Source organism: Helobdella robusta (assembly GCF_000326865.2).
Source record: "Helobdella robusta unplaced genomic scaffold HELROscaffold_22, whole genome shotgun sequence".
Taxonomy (NCBI): Eukaryota; Metazoa; Annelida; class Clitellata; order Rhynchobdellida; family Glossiphoniidae; genus Helobdella; species Helobdella robusta.
The window spans coordinates 2,978,679-2,995,192 of NW_008704170.1; the positions used below are offsets into that span (position 1 = coordinate 2,978,679).

The 16,514-nt window shown below is 30.8% G+C and overlaps 2 protein-coding genes across 2 annotated transcripts; both read left to right on the plus strand.

Moving 5' to 3' along the window:
• Nucleotides 1-4,975: 4,975 nt before the first annotated feature.
• HELRODRAFT_172144 (hypothetical protein) lies at nucleotides 4,976-7,581 on the plus strand (the record flags this gene model as incomplete). The annotated part of the gene is made up of 5 exons (XM_009018809.1): nucleotides 4,976-5,083; nucleotides 5,294-5,636; nucleotides 5,896-6,108; nucleotides 6,630-6,731; nucleotides 7,403-7,581. The coding sequence occupies 5 exons, from the start codon at nucleotides 4,976-4,978 to the stop codon at nucleotides 7,579-7,581; spliced, it is 945 nt and encodes a 314-aa protein (XP_009017057.1).
• A 6,296-nt stretch (nucleotides 7,582-13,877) lies between these two features.
• On the plus strand, nucleotides 13,878-16,226 carry HELRODRAFT_122556 (hypothetical protein; the record flags this gene model as incomplete). Its single annotated transcript, XM_009018810.1, has 6 exons — nucleotides 13,878-13,961; nucleotides 14,333-14,410; nucleotides 14,582-14,772; nucleotides 15,064-15,192; nucleotides 15,802-15,906; nucleotides 16,130-16,226. Coding segments are annotated over 6 exons (684 nt in total), but the record flags the coding sequence as incomplete, so codon positions are not given.
• Nucleotides 16,227-16,514: the final 288 nt, after the last annotated feature.

The following is a 16,514-nucleotide window of genomic DNA, read 5'->3' on the forward strand; positions in this document are numbered from 1 at the left end:
AGTTATATAGAGTTATATAGAGTTATATAGAGTTATATAGACTTATATAGAGTTATATAGAGTTATATAGATACCTTTCTTTGAGGTTCTTTTCTTTGCCGACCGGTCGGCTTCTTTGCGTTTCTCTATTTTCATTTAAATTAATTAAATAAATAAGATTTTTCCATTCATTTAGGTTCATTCAGGTTCATTCATTCAGGTTGAAGCTTCCATAGGAGTTCATCGTGGAAGATCAGAATGGTTGTGATGTCACGCTACGTTCGTTCATTCAGGAGCAAAAAATGCACGCCTGGCTGGGGTTCGTTTTACGGTTTCTTTGCGGTTCTTTTTGCCAGTTGGCTGGCTTTTCCGGCTGGCGGGTTTCACCGTGGCTCGTTTCTCTATTTTCATTTAAATTAATTAAATAAATAAGATTTTTTCATTTCATTCATTTCATTCAGGCTGAAGCTTCCAGAGGAGTTCATCATGGAAGATGTCAGGCTACGTTCATTCATTCAGAGGCAAAGAATACACGCCTGGCTGGGATACGTTTTCTTTTTTCTCTGTAATTTAAAAATAAGTAAGAATGCTTACACGCACACACACACACACACAATTACATTAAGTAGCTATATAGGTAGGTTAGATAGGCATAATTTTAATTGTAGGTAGGATAGATAGGAAGCATCCAACACTAATGTAGTTGATAGGTAGGCGCGTAAGTTTATCGCTTCTATTTTTTCTTGCACCCACATTACACGCATCAGCGTATTACACACACGCACAAATACATACATAAACACATATGTTAGTATTTGAGCGTAATTTTATTTTCATTACACATTCTAATTTATTATTACTAAGGTTGAGAGTAATTTAATTTCATAGGTAGTTAAGGACAATAATGTAATTCTAGGAACAATCTTCTAATGTAAATTAAAACGCTGTAAGTGTATCGATAGGTAGGTTAATTATTAAGTTTTATATTATTATTATTATGTTGGAGCCCAAGGCATTACGTAGGTGGTGGGGTGGGTGCCGAAAGGCCAATGAATTGGGCTCTTGAGTTTTGTAATTTTAGGTAAGCTAGGACCATAATGTAATGAATAGGTAAGTTAAGGCTACGTTGTAACACATACTCATTAATAGACCTAGGGTTTAAGTTTTATATTATTAATAAGTTGGAGCCCAAGGCATTACGTAGGTGGTGGGGTGGGTGCCGATTGGCCAATGAATTGGGCTCTTGAGTTTTGTAATTTTTAGGTAAGCTAGGGCTTAATTGTAATGAATAGGTAAGTTGAGGGTACGATAGCCGATAGACTCTGAATTTCGAAGTCTCTTGTCAGAGGTAAGCCTTGGTGGCCAGTGGTGAACCGGCAATGGTTTACTATCCGGACGGCAATGGTTTACTATCTGCACGGTAATGATTTACTATGCGGCACGACCATAGTCTACTACCCGCACGGCTTCCGGACGGCAAATGGTTTACTATCTGCATGGCAATAGTCTACTATCCGCACGGCAATGGTTTACTATCCGGTGCCCTGGCTGTCGGTGAACCTCTGTGCAAGGATGGAGAATGAAGGGGGACTTTCGACTATCGTACCATTAATTTATAGATTAGTTAAGGTAATTGAATAGGTAGATAGGATTATTTTTATTAAGCAATTTGAGATGCAGGCACCGCTAAGCTTTCTGATGAGAATCTTCTCTTTATCTTTCTCCATCAACACGGGCTGTGTTTCAACAACAATCTCGAGGAGGACTGGTACCAGTTTTGGAGGACAACGTATGAACCGGAAAGCATTCAACATTCTGCCTTTGTCGAATGGACGACGGTAAGTTTTTTTTTACATTTTAATCTTTTTATTATTTTCAGTTATTATTTATTTGCCATTATTTCCATTTTATAATTTTTTGCTTCTAAGATTCTAACATTCATTTACTACTACGCTAATAAAAAAATTGTCTACAGAATGATGAGAGGTGGGCAGTGGTGGGAGTCAGCACGTTTCAGATGGTGGTCTCATGATTATTTACGTATGATGATGGTGGTGTAGGAAGAATCAGCTCGTTGGCTGTTCGACTGACACACTGAAGTTCGGATGGCATTTTGTGTGCGGATCAGATGGTGGTGGTCGGTGCAATGGAAAGTGCAGTAACGACGATTTTTGAAGTAAGGTTTAGTTTCGTTTTTTATTTTTCTCATTCGTTCATTTTATCCCTCAACCTTTTAAATTATTCATCTATTAATTGATTCGTTAATTCATTCTATTCATTAATTGAATCATTGATTTATTAATTAATTAATTCATTCACTTATTCATTTAACCAATTATTCAATCATTCAGTTATCATTTATTCGATCGTTCCTTTGTTCCTTGATTTACTAATACGCTAATAAAAAATCTCTACAGATTGATGAGAGGTGGGCTGTGGTGGGCATCAGCACGTTTCAGTTGGAGGTCTCATGATGATCGTTCCGATGACAATTCGAAGATAACAGTAACGACAGTTTTTGAAGTATAATTTAGTTTCTTTTTTTATTTTTCTCATTCATTCATTTATTTTATCACTATCTTTCAAATTATTCCTCAATTAATTTATTCATTGATTCATTCTATTCATTCATTAAATCATTGGTTGATTAATTAATTAATTTATTCATTCAACCAATCGTTCAATCATCCAGTTAATCATTTATTTGTTCGTTCCTTTGTTTCTTGATTTACTACTTCGGTAATTAATAAAAACTTGTCTACAGAATGATGAGAGGTGGGCTGTGGTGGGCGTCAGCACGTTTCAGATGGTGGTCTCATGATGATCGTTCCGATGACAAATCAAAGATAATGTTAAAGGTAAATTTGTTTTTGTCTCATTGTACCTTTGAAAGTATTCGAATTTGAACAAAGATTGAGTGTTATCTCAAAAAGATAAGTTGCCTATTTTTTCCAATTGCTTGTTTTTAATTTTAGTGGATTATTTTTTTTTTCAATTTATTTTTCAGTATCCGGTCAAATTCATTCCATCGATGCGTGTCAGATGATGGTCGGTGCAATGGAGGTTCGTCGGTAGTGAGTGAAGTTTCTGGAGAGTGCGCGCCCGCACATTTACATACACACACACATCAATACAACACATACATACACAACATCCATTCATTCGGTGTCGTTGTTGTAATGTTTCTCCTCAACTTTCTATTTTCTTTACCGTGAACCGGACTTTAATTTAATTCATAGGTAAGTTAGGGACTGAGATGAGTTAAACAATTGTAGGTAGGCTAGGGCTTAACATTAGTTAAAAAGCTTCAAGTAAAATAAAAACGCTAAAATATGTTAAATAAAATACTTGAAACATCTAAAACGAGAAATACAAATTTGTAGGTAAGTGAGTTGAGTTAATGATTATAAGTAAGCTAGGGCCCTGAGAGTAATTTAATTGTAGGTAGGTGACTGACTACTATTCTTGCGACTTTTTACTGGTTTTTTGTGATGTGTTTGTTTTCGCTTCACAGCCCCACACCAACAAAACAAACTACATTTCATTCTCGTCGTCGCCTTAAATTTTACCTTTTTGAACAATCTTTTTAATAATGTCTATTTATTTAATTATTTATTAAATGTTGACTGATTTCTAGATTTTTTAATTTGGTTATATAATTTTTGGATATTTCTTGATTTAATAAAAGCAACTATTGTGTTTTTCTTTCTTTACTAAAATCTCGAAATTGTTTGTAGATCTGTACATTTAATTGTTTGTTCGAGTTTGAACAAGCCTTGCAAATATTTTTCAAATATGATTCATTGATTGGTTGGTTGATTAGTTGATCGAATGAATGGTTGGTTGGTTGATTGATTGATTGATTGATTGACTGATCTCATACAGAGGCGTCATTTGGGGGGAGGCAGGGGCCCAAGAAAAATTATAAAATATTTAAATTATAAATTGTAAAAGTGTTAATTTTAAATTCTTTGTAAAAAGGATATATATAGGATATATAATTTAGTAGTTTTAAAACTTTAAAAATTTTGAAATTTTAAAAACTTTAAAAATGTAAAATTTATTATAATGTTGCTCTGACGAGACTAGGTAGTCGAAATAGTACTATATGCATACATGTAGATAATGACATCTTCTGTAAATAGGAATTTTGTTAATAGAATTAACAAGTTAAGCTTGGTAGATCGGAGAATTATTCGAAGAATCGAAGAACTATCATATAGATTGAGCACTGTAAGAAACGCTGTGATCTTTATTAATATATATATACGTATATGCTAAATACTAGTCTGTATGGTTTTATATCTGTTTATATATATGTAGCTACAAACTTCAAATTAAATTTGAAACTCTTATATTTACATATAGGCATATTTCTTATATACATAGGTAGGTGTGTGTCTTATATGCATAAGTGTGTGTGTATGTGTATGTGTATGTGTGTGTCTGTGTATGTGTGTGTCTGTGTATGTGTGTGTGTGCGTGTGTGTGCCAGTGTGTAACGCAGTGTATGTGTATTTCTTAATTTCTTATAGCTATGGATGAGTAAGGTATATTTAAGTATGTGAAAATAAATAAACCGTCTTTTAATAATAACAATCCATAGGTTCTTTTATTCTTTTAACAATTGTCAATCATCTATTATTCAGCTCTACGCTATTCATTACATAGTTATTTACGGAATACAACGTAGTAGATGCAAACTTGTAAAAAAAAGAACGAAAAAGAAGGAAAAATTAGAATACTTTAATTAATTGAGTGACGGGTTGATGAGAACAAAGGTTAACACTTAGTATTGTTGAATAATAAATTCTCCGAACTGTTATATATACTAATGAAGCGCATTGGTATTTAAACTTGATCACAAGTTCCGCCGTACAAATGGTGAAAAATTGATTTAGATAAGATTTAGTGAAAATTTTTTTCATTGCGTTGAAATTTTACATAATAACATCGTTTTAATTGATAAATTTGTTAAATAATAATTTAGAAAAAAATGAAAGTTTTGTATTTAGTTTTGATCGCGTTTGTTCTGCTGTTAAATGTCTCTAGCGGGGAAGATCAGGATTTGAACAACAACAATAAGAATGATGATGACAGCCCAGTTAGTGTACATTTTTTTTATTGGGGCCATTTTAAAATCGTTCGCTAGATAAATCCTCATTTTCATAAATTTTACTGTTTTGTTTTGGCTGTCGGTACTGATTATTTCAAGATTATTTAGGGGTGAAATATTTTTTATTTATAAAATTAATAAAAATAAAGTTTATTTTATCATAAATTAAAAATGTTTTAATAAAAATAAATTTTGCAGTATTCTGGTGATTATAATTTTGATGGTGATGACGAAGATGAAGATGATCAATACGATGACGATCAGGAAGGTGGCGACTATGATGATGTGGAAGACGGACAGGCCCCTAAGAATCACCCTGCCAATAACGACAATAACAATCATCTCCCAGTAGATGATGATGATGATCACCGTAGTAATGCCTTTAATAACAATAACAATAGTATTATGAATAATAATAATGTGGACAACATTGGTCCTGATTTCAATAGTTTTATTAGTAATGATGGCGAAGAAGATGACGAATACGATGGGGATGATGATGATGAAGGTGGAGATGATGATGATGAAGATGCCAGTGGAGGTAGGCAAGCACTTTTGTTGATATTCCAATTATAATTCATCTGTTGAATCATTCAGTCATCAATTCATTCACCAATTTATTCATTTTTTCATTCATTCCTCACAATTCATCTATTAACTAAAGGTTCAAATAATTAAATAATTTAAGAGCTTTTTTCAAGGATTAAAACTCAAATAATAAAATTTCTTTCACTGGTTGATGTAATCATTATGATTAATGATGCAATCATTTATTCATTCATTGCTGAACGAAAATTCAGATTTGGACCCCAACAGCCCAGACCAAACAGACCCCACCTCACGAAATGACATTGACAAAAATGAAGATGGTGATTTTGAGGAAGAAGAAGAAGATGATGATGAAGATGACGACGACGACGATCGTGATGATGTTTTGAAGGGAGATACTGGAGATATTGGTGATAAGAAAGTTACACATAGTCAAAATAATAAGAATAATGATGATGAAAAAAGTAAGTGTGCCCAATTCTTAATTTTCTTGTTGTTTAATTTTTTTCACGTTCATTAAATGGAATGTTTCTACGTTGGTGATTGTCGATTAACAGTGGATGGATAGTTGTTGCACGTCCCCTCTGACTGTTTGGCTTTTCAACATCACCATCTTGGTCATCATCGTTAAAATTATCGTCTTCTTCTTCTCCATCATCATCCTTTTCATCCTCATTTTCTTCATCCTCATTTTCTTCATCCTCATCTTCTTCGTCATCTTTAATTGAATCACATGACTGTCAATGATGATTTTCATCCGTCATTTGCACTTGCTTGATGTTTGAGGAATTTCTCAATCCTTATTAGAAAAATTTTTTTCTTTTTATGTATTTTCTTTTTATGTTTAGTTCTTTTACTTTTCTATCTTTCTCTCCCTTTTTTTCTTTCATATTCTCTCTCTCTCTCTCTCTCTCTCTCTGTATCTCTGTTTTTTCTCTCTTTTTCTCTCTCTCTCTCACTAATTCACTAATCAACTCCAAATTAGGTGAGCAAGAAGAACAAGACAATCACCTGTATAGTGGAATCAAGGGCTTGGAGGATGATGCTGATGGAAGTTCAATATTTAATTCGCCAGTCATTCTAGCCTGTTAGTTTGTTGTTGTTGTTGTTGTTATTCTTTTTGTAAACATGAATCTATGAGGAATTAGTGGGCTGTACTATGCGCAATAGAATGAATGAACTGAAAGTTCACTCTGAATGATTTGTTTTGTTTACATAATTTTTCAGTTTTTAACATTTTTAAAATGTTCTGGTTGTCATTAGATCACTTGATCATCTCAATTTTTGTTTTCAAATCTATTGTAATTTGATTTTAATTAATGTTATTCTGGCTATAATTTTATCATTCGGGATGTTTGTGTACGTGCTTCTGTTTGTTTGTGTGTTTCTTAGAAATGGATATAATTAGCATAATTATTTATTATCTACATACTGGTGCTTCTTCTGGTAGTTGACCTTTGTTATTTTATACACTAATTACATTTTTATGTATATTTTTATTTGATTGATTGATTTTTATTTCATGCTTTGTGTTAGCACTACCAACAAGTAGTAGTAGGTGATTTTTTTTTATATAGATTTTGTGCAGACCTTGTAAAGACTAATTAGGAGGATGACGACAATGATGATGTATATGTGTGGGTGTATTGCATATATGCTAACAATGGTTGTTGATTTATACAAAAAGTTAAGTAATAAATTACGTAATAAATTAATAATAAATTAATATTACGAACACACCTTCCCTAACCTGAATAGTGATAATAGGCGGAGTCATTCTAAGCATGCTCATCTTTGTCCTCGTCGTCATGTTCATTGTCTATCGACTCCGTAAAAAGGACGAGGGCAGCTACGCTCTGGACGAGAATCTCAAGAAGAAATCCAAAAACATCGAATACACCAAGGCACCACAGGCACATAACGAGTTTTTCGCATAATTTGAAGGGCATAAAACCACATGTGTGTGTATATAAATATATTTTATTTATATATATATATTTATATATATATATATATACATATATATATATATTTATATACATATATACATATATATATATATATATATATAATAGTTTGTTTATGTATGTATAAAGTTTTTCTTAATTTTTAAATATTTTTTAATTACTTCTTTTTAGTTAATATTTTCTTCTTATCATTTGCAGTTATTAATTGTATCGGATTGAATAAACCGACTTTATTTTCGTTCTGTTACTTTTTTTAATTCCTATTGTATTTTAGCCTGGATTGACTTATTGAGTTCCACTGCTTTGATTATTTTTATTTAATGATACTTTTATTGGTTAATTAATGAATTTAGAGTTAGTGTGGGGGTCCAAAATATTTATCTTTACGACTTTTGGGTCTATAATAATTTGATTAAACCCCTACTAAATAAGGTTTACTTTTATCATGAAGTTTAGCTCCTTCACAAAATTATGCCTGTCAATATTAATGATGAATTAATCAGGAAAGTTCTCATTTTGAAATGAGAACGTCGTCATATCAGAGCAAGGAGGTTCAAAGTTTAGAGTATTAATATTTAGACTTTTATACATAAATTTTTTAAACTTATATTTCCTCATTCTCAAGTTTTATATTTCTATCCAATATTTAAATAAAAGCGGATTTATTTATATATTTACTTTAATGAATTATTCAAGGTATAGTTATTAGAAATATTTTTTAATGATAATATTTATTTTTACTATAATTAGATTTAAATGTCTATTTAAAAAATTTTTTTTTACAATTCATTTATTTAGCTAATAAGCTTCTTTAATATGCCTTAACTGAAATCAAAAAATAATGGCACAGGTGCAAGGGAGAGATAGCTTCTAATGGGAGTACAATTAAATATTGTTGAATTCTCTTGTCATGATTATGAAATCGTACATGTCTGTCTGTATGTTTGTTTGTATGTATGTATGTTTGTTTGTATGTATGTATGCACGTATGGATACGTATCTAAATATATATATATATATCTTTATGTGTTTGTGTTATTTTAAATTGTTTTAGTTTGAACAGACCATTCTCTACAAGCTTTTTAATGATGATTTTACTTAATACTTAGTATATAATGTAAAACATGTATGTATGCATGTGTGTGTGTGTGTGTGTGTGTGTGTGTGTGTGTGTGTGTGTGTGTGTGTATGTTTGTTCGTTCGTTCGTTTGTTTGTTCGTTTGTATAATTTTACACAACAAAGGCTTAAAATATTGACATCAGAGCTTTTTTAAGACTCATCAAAGACTCAAAGACGATTTTTCCAAGCATTGATTTTTACATTTCTATTGTATTAGTAACTGTAGTATAGTTGTGTATATATATATATATTATATATATATATATATATATATATATATCTATGTACTTTTATATATGGCTGTATGATTATTGCCTTTTCCAGCAAATTTAGTATTTAACTTTGCTTATGAATTTTTACAACATATGTATATATATATATATAAGTATATATATAAATATGTATATATCAAATATGCCCTTTCCTGTATCAAGTAATATGAAACTAATTATATTAAATGTATAATTTATCTATGTATACAAATACCTATACATAGATACAAATATACATTAAGTGCCTTTTTAAAGATTAATATGCAATGATTGTGTTTTTTTTCAATCTTTTATCCGTTTAGTGATGTGTTCTTTATATTTCCTGATTAAGATATTTATTAAAAACAATTGTATTTGCACATCCCTAATTTTGGGCCCCACCTCTCTATGAACTTCTCTATTCAAAGACTTTGAAGACTTTCGCGTTTGTTCATCTGACATTCATTCTTTGTGGAGTCCTACAATATTTCGTCGCTACTGTCTTATAAATTTACTTCTCTACTCTCTACTAAGCTTTAAATATATCCAATCCACTTACTGACTGGCTAATTGTATTGGTCCTTCCCTAATCTTCCTGCTTCTACTAAATAGCATAAACGTTATATTACTTCGTCATGGTGAGCTGTTATTAGCTAAATATAACCGTAGATTTCACATACATATTCGTAGTATAGATTATGTATGTTTATTGTAGATGTATGTATTAAATGTGTGTGTGTGTTGTGTGTGTGTGTGTACAATCAATGTAATGTTTATCGGACGGAACCAGAAGATTATGTGAATCCTTGATCAATACAACCATGATATTAACTAAGATTTAATTATGTTTTTTATCTATTTTCCACATGATGACCATACATGTATTGTATAATACGTATATACATGTATTGTGTTATAACACCTATATTGTTTTTCAAAAAACTTAGATGTGCCTTTCAACTTTTCTTATAACTTTAAAGATTTTTTAGTAGTTTCGTGTTTTATACAATATGTATATATATATTATGTATATACATTATGTAGTCATCACGATTGCTGGCTGGTGTTTCAAGATAGTGATTGTATAGGTTTTACTTTTAGTTTTTATCGATATAAACTTTTATTAAATTTTCTTACAAACGTTGAATGAACGTTACAGAAGATTACTAAATAGACAATCTGTAATAATAATTTTCGTGCTTTTTATTGCGAATTAAAGTTTTAAAAGAGTGTTTGTTGTTCTTCCAACTTTTGAAACAACGAAATCGAACGAAGTGCACTTGTCTGTAAGCTAGGTGGCACTACAAACCTACCAGCCTGCCGGCAGATGTACCTTGGCTTGAGGGACTTTGAAAACGTGCTTGCCTTCTCTAGGTCAGCGTTTCCAAAATGTTCATCCGGAAGGTTTCAATATGTTGAACCTCGCCTCTTCCGCATAATTTGCACGCTTTTTCAACATTTTCAACGTTTTGAATATTAATTCTCGTGTTTGTTTTCACCAAGGATTATATATTATTAAATAGTGTTATATACGGTTATATAGATTTATATATAGTTATGTTGAGTTATTGATTATATATAGTGATATAATGATATATACCGTTGTTTATATGTATATATAGTTATATAGAGTTGTATAGGATTATATATTATTATATAGTGTTATATAACTGCATATAATCAATAACTATTCATGACTATATATGTATATATATGTGGTTTGGTCATGTCAAACGAAGTGGGAACGGTGCCATAACTTCTCTTGCAGATGTTGAAGTACCCAAAGGCCGTCCAAAGAAGTCCTTGTCGCAAACAATCGAGCAAGACATCAACGCTCTAAATTTAAATGAAATGGATACAACTGATCGTCTAATTTGGCGAAAAAAAATTGATGGCAAAGAAAACAACGTCCTACCTCGGAGGAACACTAAACTAAACGAAGATTGATTGTTTTTTACCGAGGATTTAAATTTTTAAAAAATGGACTCTCCCATTTTTCATAACTTTTTAAACAAATGAAGCGAGATTGTAAGGAATGCAAGAAATAAAAAAATCGACAAAATTAATTAAAAAAACAATAAAATGTAAAAACAAACCTGGAGATGCCGGGTCTCGAACCCGGGGCCTTTCGCATGCAAAGCGAACGCTCTACCGCTGAGCTACATCCCCATCTTTAACTTTATTTTTATAAAGGTATTACTTTCTAAGTGTAATAAAAATATCTTGAAAATTTTAGTGTTATTTACAAAAATTTACTTTTAAATTGAATGTTAAAAGTTAATTTTAATAATACCGTAATATTGATTTTTAAAATTGAGAAACATGCGACGAATTATGTCATTAAATTAGCGTTAGTGATTATTTTTTTTTAATTATCGCGAAGTTTTTCAAAGATCTGAATTAAACCCAATGCCTCATTTTGTTTACTTTTTTAAAATCTCAATTCTAAATTATTAAGATTTAAGAATCTTAGCTTTAATTAATTTAATTTTAAATTTTTTATGTTTCTTTTTTATAATAATAATTTAATTAATTTGTATCTTTAATAAAAAATATGCAATGTGTAACTATAAAGTAAAAACTTGTAGAAATTTAATTTGAGTACAAGTACTTGTACAGCACAATGTTACAGTACACACACCACACACACACACCACACACACACCATGCACACACAATGATATAATAAATTAAAATGGAAAAACCAAAACCCTTATCAATTATAAGTTTAATATATCAATTATAAGTTTAGATTAGCAATAATTCAACTGTATAAATGAGGTTTCAATAGTTTAATAATTATAGAAATTATACAAATATAATTATATTATTTATGTAATAACTCTCTCAATATATAAATTATGTTATATATATATATATATATATATATATATATTTATATATTTATTTATTTATTTAATATTAGTTATAAATAATTGCTTCATGGTGTGTCTTAATTGCACCACTGTTTTTATCATTTAAAAAGGATTTATTTATTTTATATTCACAGTAATTTCGCTGACAATTTTGAAATATATATATGTTGGTAATAGACCACAATTTTTACAATATTCTATAAATTCTACCAAATGTTTGGCGCTAAACATTCGGTAGAATTTATTGAATATATACATATATATATATATATATATATATATATATATATATATATATATATATGTATACATAATCACTTCATCTATAATAGGTAAATTGTGATTTCATGTAAACAAGAATTTTTTTTTGAGCTATCATTGTCTCATTCATCTACTGTACAGCTTATTATTATTGTCATTATTATTATTATTGTTGTTGTTGTTGTTTTCTTATTTTTCTTATTTTTAATTGTATTAATTATTCAAAGTTATTATCTAATTATCTCTTCATGATTTCAGAATGAAGTGCTGGTGGTGGTAGTGATGATGATGATGATGATGTTGTTGATGATGATGATGGCAAAGAAACGAAAGAAGATGATGACGATAACGATGAAGAAGAAGAAGACGACGATGACAACATTACTACTACAACAACTACTGCTTCGTCTATTATACACGCAACTTATGTAGAGACATCATTCACATTTATATCCTATATATATATATATATATATATATATATATATATATATATATATATATAGATAGATAGATAGATAGATATACATATATGAGCGATTTTTCATATAAAAATTGATCGTTAATGATTATTAGCAATAAAAAGTATTAACGTTAATGACAAAGTTGAATATTTATTTATATATATAATATAGATATATACATATGTGTGTGTGTGTGTGTGTGTGTGTAGATTGTATCAATATTAAAATATAACATGAACTGTTTTAAGCTTTTAAACAACAAAGCTATGCAAGTCTTTCTGTTCATCCTTCTTCTCCTGGAGACATATTATTTGGTAAGATTGATTATAAGGAATTTCGATTGGGAGACTAATTTACCACAATTCTGCAGTACCTTCAATAATGGTACCTGCCTGCTTGACTACCTGGAAAGTAAAGAGTCCTTTCTCAAAAGGTCTGGCTAAAGTCATTTACTCGTTTATATATTTTTATTCTGTATTTCGTGTCAAATGTCTGACTGTAAAACGTTATCAAAAACCATTTTTAAGTAGTTAAATCTATTTAATTTAATATATATATATATATATATATATATATATATAATTAAATATTTAATTTAAACCTGACGAAAACTTATTTGTAGTTTAACTGATTGAAATCATTGCAACACTTGTTCGTTTCTCATTGGAATCTCTCACACGAGATGTATCTCCATTCACAGGTACGAAGATTACTGCCAGCATAGATTCTCAGTCGGTAAAAATAGAAAAATTTCGTCCTGCAACTCAGCAGGAGGCATCACTACCAGAACCAGAAAATATAGACACCTTAAATTTAGAAGCATACAGAATCCTTCAAACAATAGGGAAACCAACACTACTAACGATAGTAATTTCAAAATACTTCACGATGAGAGGATATTGTTAAGGAATGACTCAGCAGGATGGAAGTATGATGATAGATACGGAAATGATAAACTGCCTCTATGCAATTGTGTGACTGGTTTGGCGGATTTTTTACCTTCTTTTTGGATGAAATTTGAGATAATTATGACTGTGTGATGTAATTGTTTGTGTATCTGTTACACGTTTATTGTTGTTGTTATTGTTGTTGATGTTGTTTTTGTTGTATTTTTATTGTTTATCAACGCTAAACAGACGATGTCCTAACGAAATGGAACAACAATTCCGAAAAAATCGACTTCTACTTGAAAAACCACAAAAAGGAAACGAACGAAAATTATGATGACGATGATGATGGTAATGATGATGATAGCGACGATATTGATGATGATAGTTACAACCTGTGTGTAGATGGCAGTAGGCAGCCAGCCAACTGTAATGCCAGACACAAAACCGCCATCATCATTCCCTACAGAGATAGGAAAACCCACCTTAAGGTTGGCCGATTTAGTGAATTAGGAATTAGTGTAAATGTCTAAAAGTGAAACAGATTTTTAAACAATATGCAAATATACGCATAGTTTATTCAGTTGTTTGGTTTGTTGGCTAGTAGACGTGATTGATTGATTGAAAGAATAAATAAATGAATGAATGAAGAAAATAAATTGCTGAATGTGCAAGTGAAAGAATGATAGTTGAATGCAATGCAATGAAATGTTATTCAATAAAAAAAACCAACGCTTAGCTATTTATTTTGATTCGTAAATCTATTTTATTTGTCTACATATCAACTTTTTAGATCTCCTTCATTCATTCATTCATCATTATCTTGTTTATTCGTTCATTTATTCATTCTTTTTTAACACAGATTATCGTAAATTTACTTCACGATTTACTCAAGACCCAGAACCTTGCCTACAACATTTTTGTTGTTGAACAGGTGACGGTTGTTTCTGCTGGTTTCGGTGTTGTTACGGATGTTGTTGTAATTGTTGCTGTGTTGTTGTTGCTGCTGATGTTATTATAGACGTTGATGTAGTTGATGTTATTGAAGATGTGGGCACCAACCAACTAATCAACGAACCAACCAATCAATCAATCATTCAACCAACCACAGAATCTACCAGATATCTTCAACAAGGCAGCCATAATGAACGCTGGCTTCATCGAAGTGATGAAGCTCTACGACGACTTCGACTGCTTCATCTTCCACGATGTTGACATGGCTCCTCTTGAATATTCCAACTTCTATGTCTGCCTAGACATTCCTAGGCATGTCGGTGCTTTCTTGGCTACATTCCATTTTCAGTTAGTCTGGGCTTCGTTTGTTTGTCCGTTTTTCTTGGTATTTGGCTGTTGTTTGGTTAAAAATGGTGATGTTTGCTTTTTTGCATCATCAATTTCACAATTTCGTCAGAATTTTCCGACATTTCATCTTTTTCCACCATTTCCGTCATCATATTTCTTCACTTTTTCATCATTTTCACAATCATTTTGACGATTTAACCACAAATAACATCATTTTAATCATCATTTAATAACTTGCTCATCGTTTAATCATCACAATTTCATCACACTTCATCCGAATTCTCAACTCAGATTGCCTTACAAAGGTTTATTTGGCGGTGCAACAGCTTTCAGAAAGGACCAATTTCTAAAATTCAATGGATTCTCTAATGAATATTATGGGTGGGGCGGCGAAGACGATGATATCCTGAAAAGGTTAGGGTTATTGCTGATGATTGCTGGTGATGTGATGATGTTGTAGTGACGAGGACGATGATGGATATGAGGATGGTAAAGATAATTACGCATTGCTAGCATGCTGCTGTTGCTGATATTGACAATCAATGAAATGATGAAAGCAATGAATGCTATTCATAAAATGAATAACAATCTTCAATTTCATCACATATATGCATATATACAATAGCGATAACTAAATATGGCGGTAACAATAAATGGTTGTTATAACAGCTATGTATTATTTGTTCATAATATTTCATATATATATATATATTATATATATATATAGAGGGAGAGATAAATAGATATATATATATATAAAATCGTTTTGACAGTAATCTGAACACATGTTGCACATTAATAAATATCGATCGATGAACATTTTTCAGTAAACAATTTTTTAGGTTATAATTTTTATTTTTGGTTTTTAATAATTTGATGATGATGGGTATAATAATGATAATAATAATAACGGTAGTAATAATATAAATCTACAATAGGGATAACTAAATATGGCGGTAACAATAAATGGTTGTTATAACAGCTATGTATTATTTGTTCATAATATTTTTTTAAATTCCCTAATTTTAGGGTAAAATCAGTGAATATGGCGGTCAACAGATTTCCATCTTCAGTGGCCAGGTATAAAATGTTTCCCCACCATGCCGATCCGCGAAATCCTGGAAACCAAAATAAGTAATCTTCGCTATCACAATTATTACAATAATATTTATTCACCTTATATTGTTGTAGTAATTAGTCGTAATTGTAGTAAGAGTAACTCGCCATCATCTTCATCGGTTCTTTCGTTTAAAAACCTCAAGAACTAATAGTAATGCTAAAAATTTTAAATGAAAAGAGAAAAAATTAAACAAAAACCCTAACCCCAACCAATCAGATCGAGTGGCTTCAATTTAAGCCCCTCCCACTATCCACGAGACGGTCTGAACACTGCCAAATACACGGTCGAATCAGTGAAGATTATGAAGAAGTACACACACATTCTCATCTCTCTACCCCCGCCCCCGTCATCTTTCATGATCTTCGACAGGTACAGACAGCAGAGATCTCTTTTTTCAGAACGCTATCTTCTCTGGTGGGGTGCTTGTTTTTTCGTTTTTTCCTGTTCTATTTTTCTAATTTTGAGGAGGAAAAAAAGTTATAGGGGCCAAATTGGCTTGGTCAATTTGAGAAATATTGTTAAACTGTGATTTTACTCATCAAGTATGTGTTTTTTTTAAGAAAATGTTATGCATTTGTTCGTATCGATGATATCAATTCGCGTTTTTTTTCTCTCGCTAATT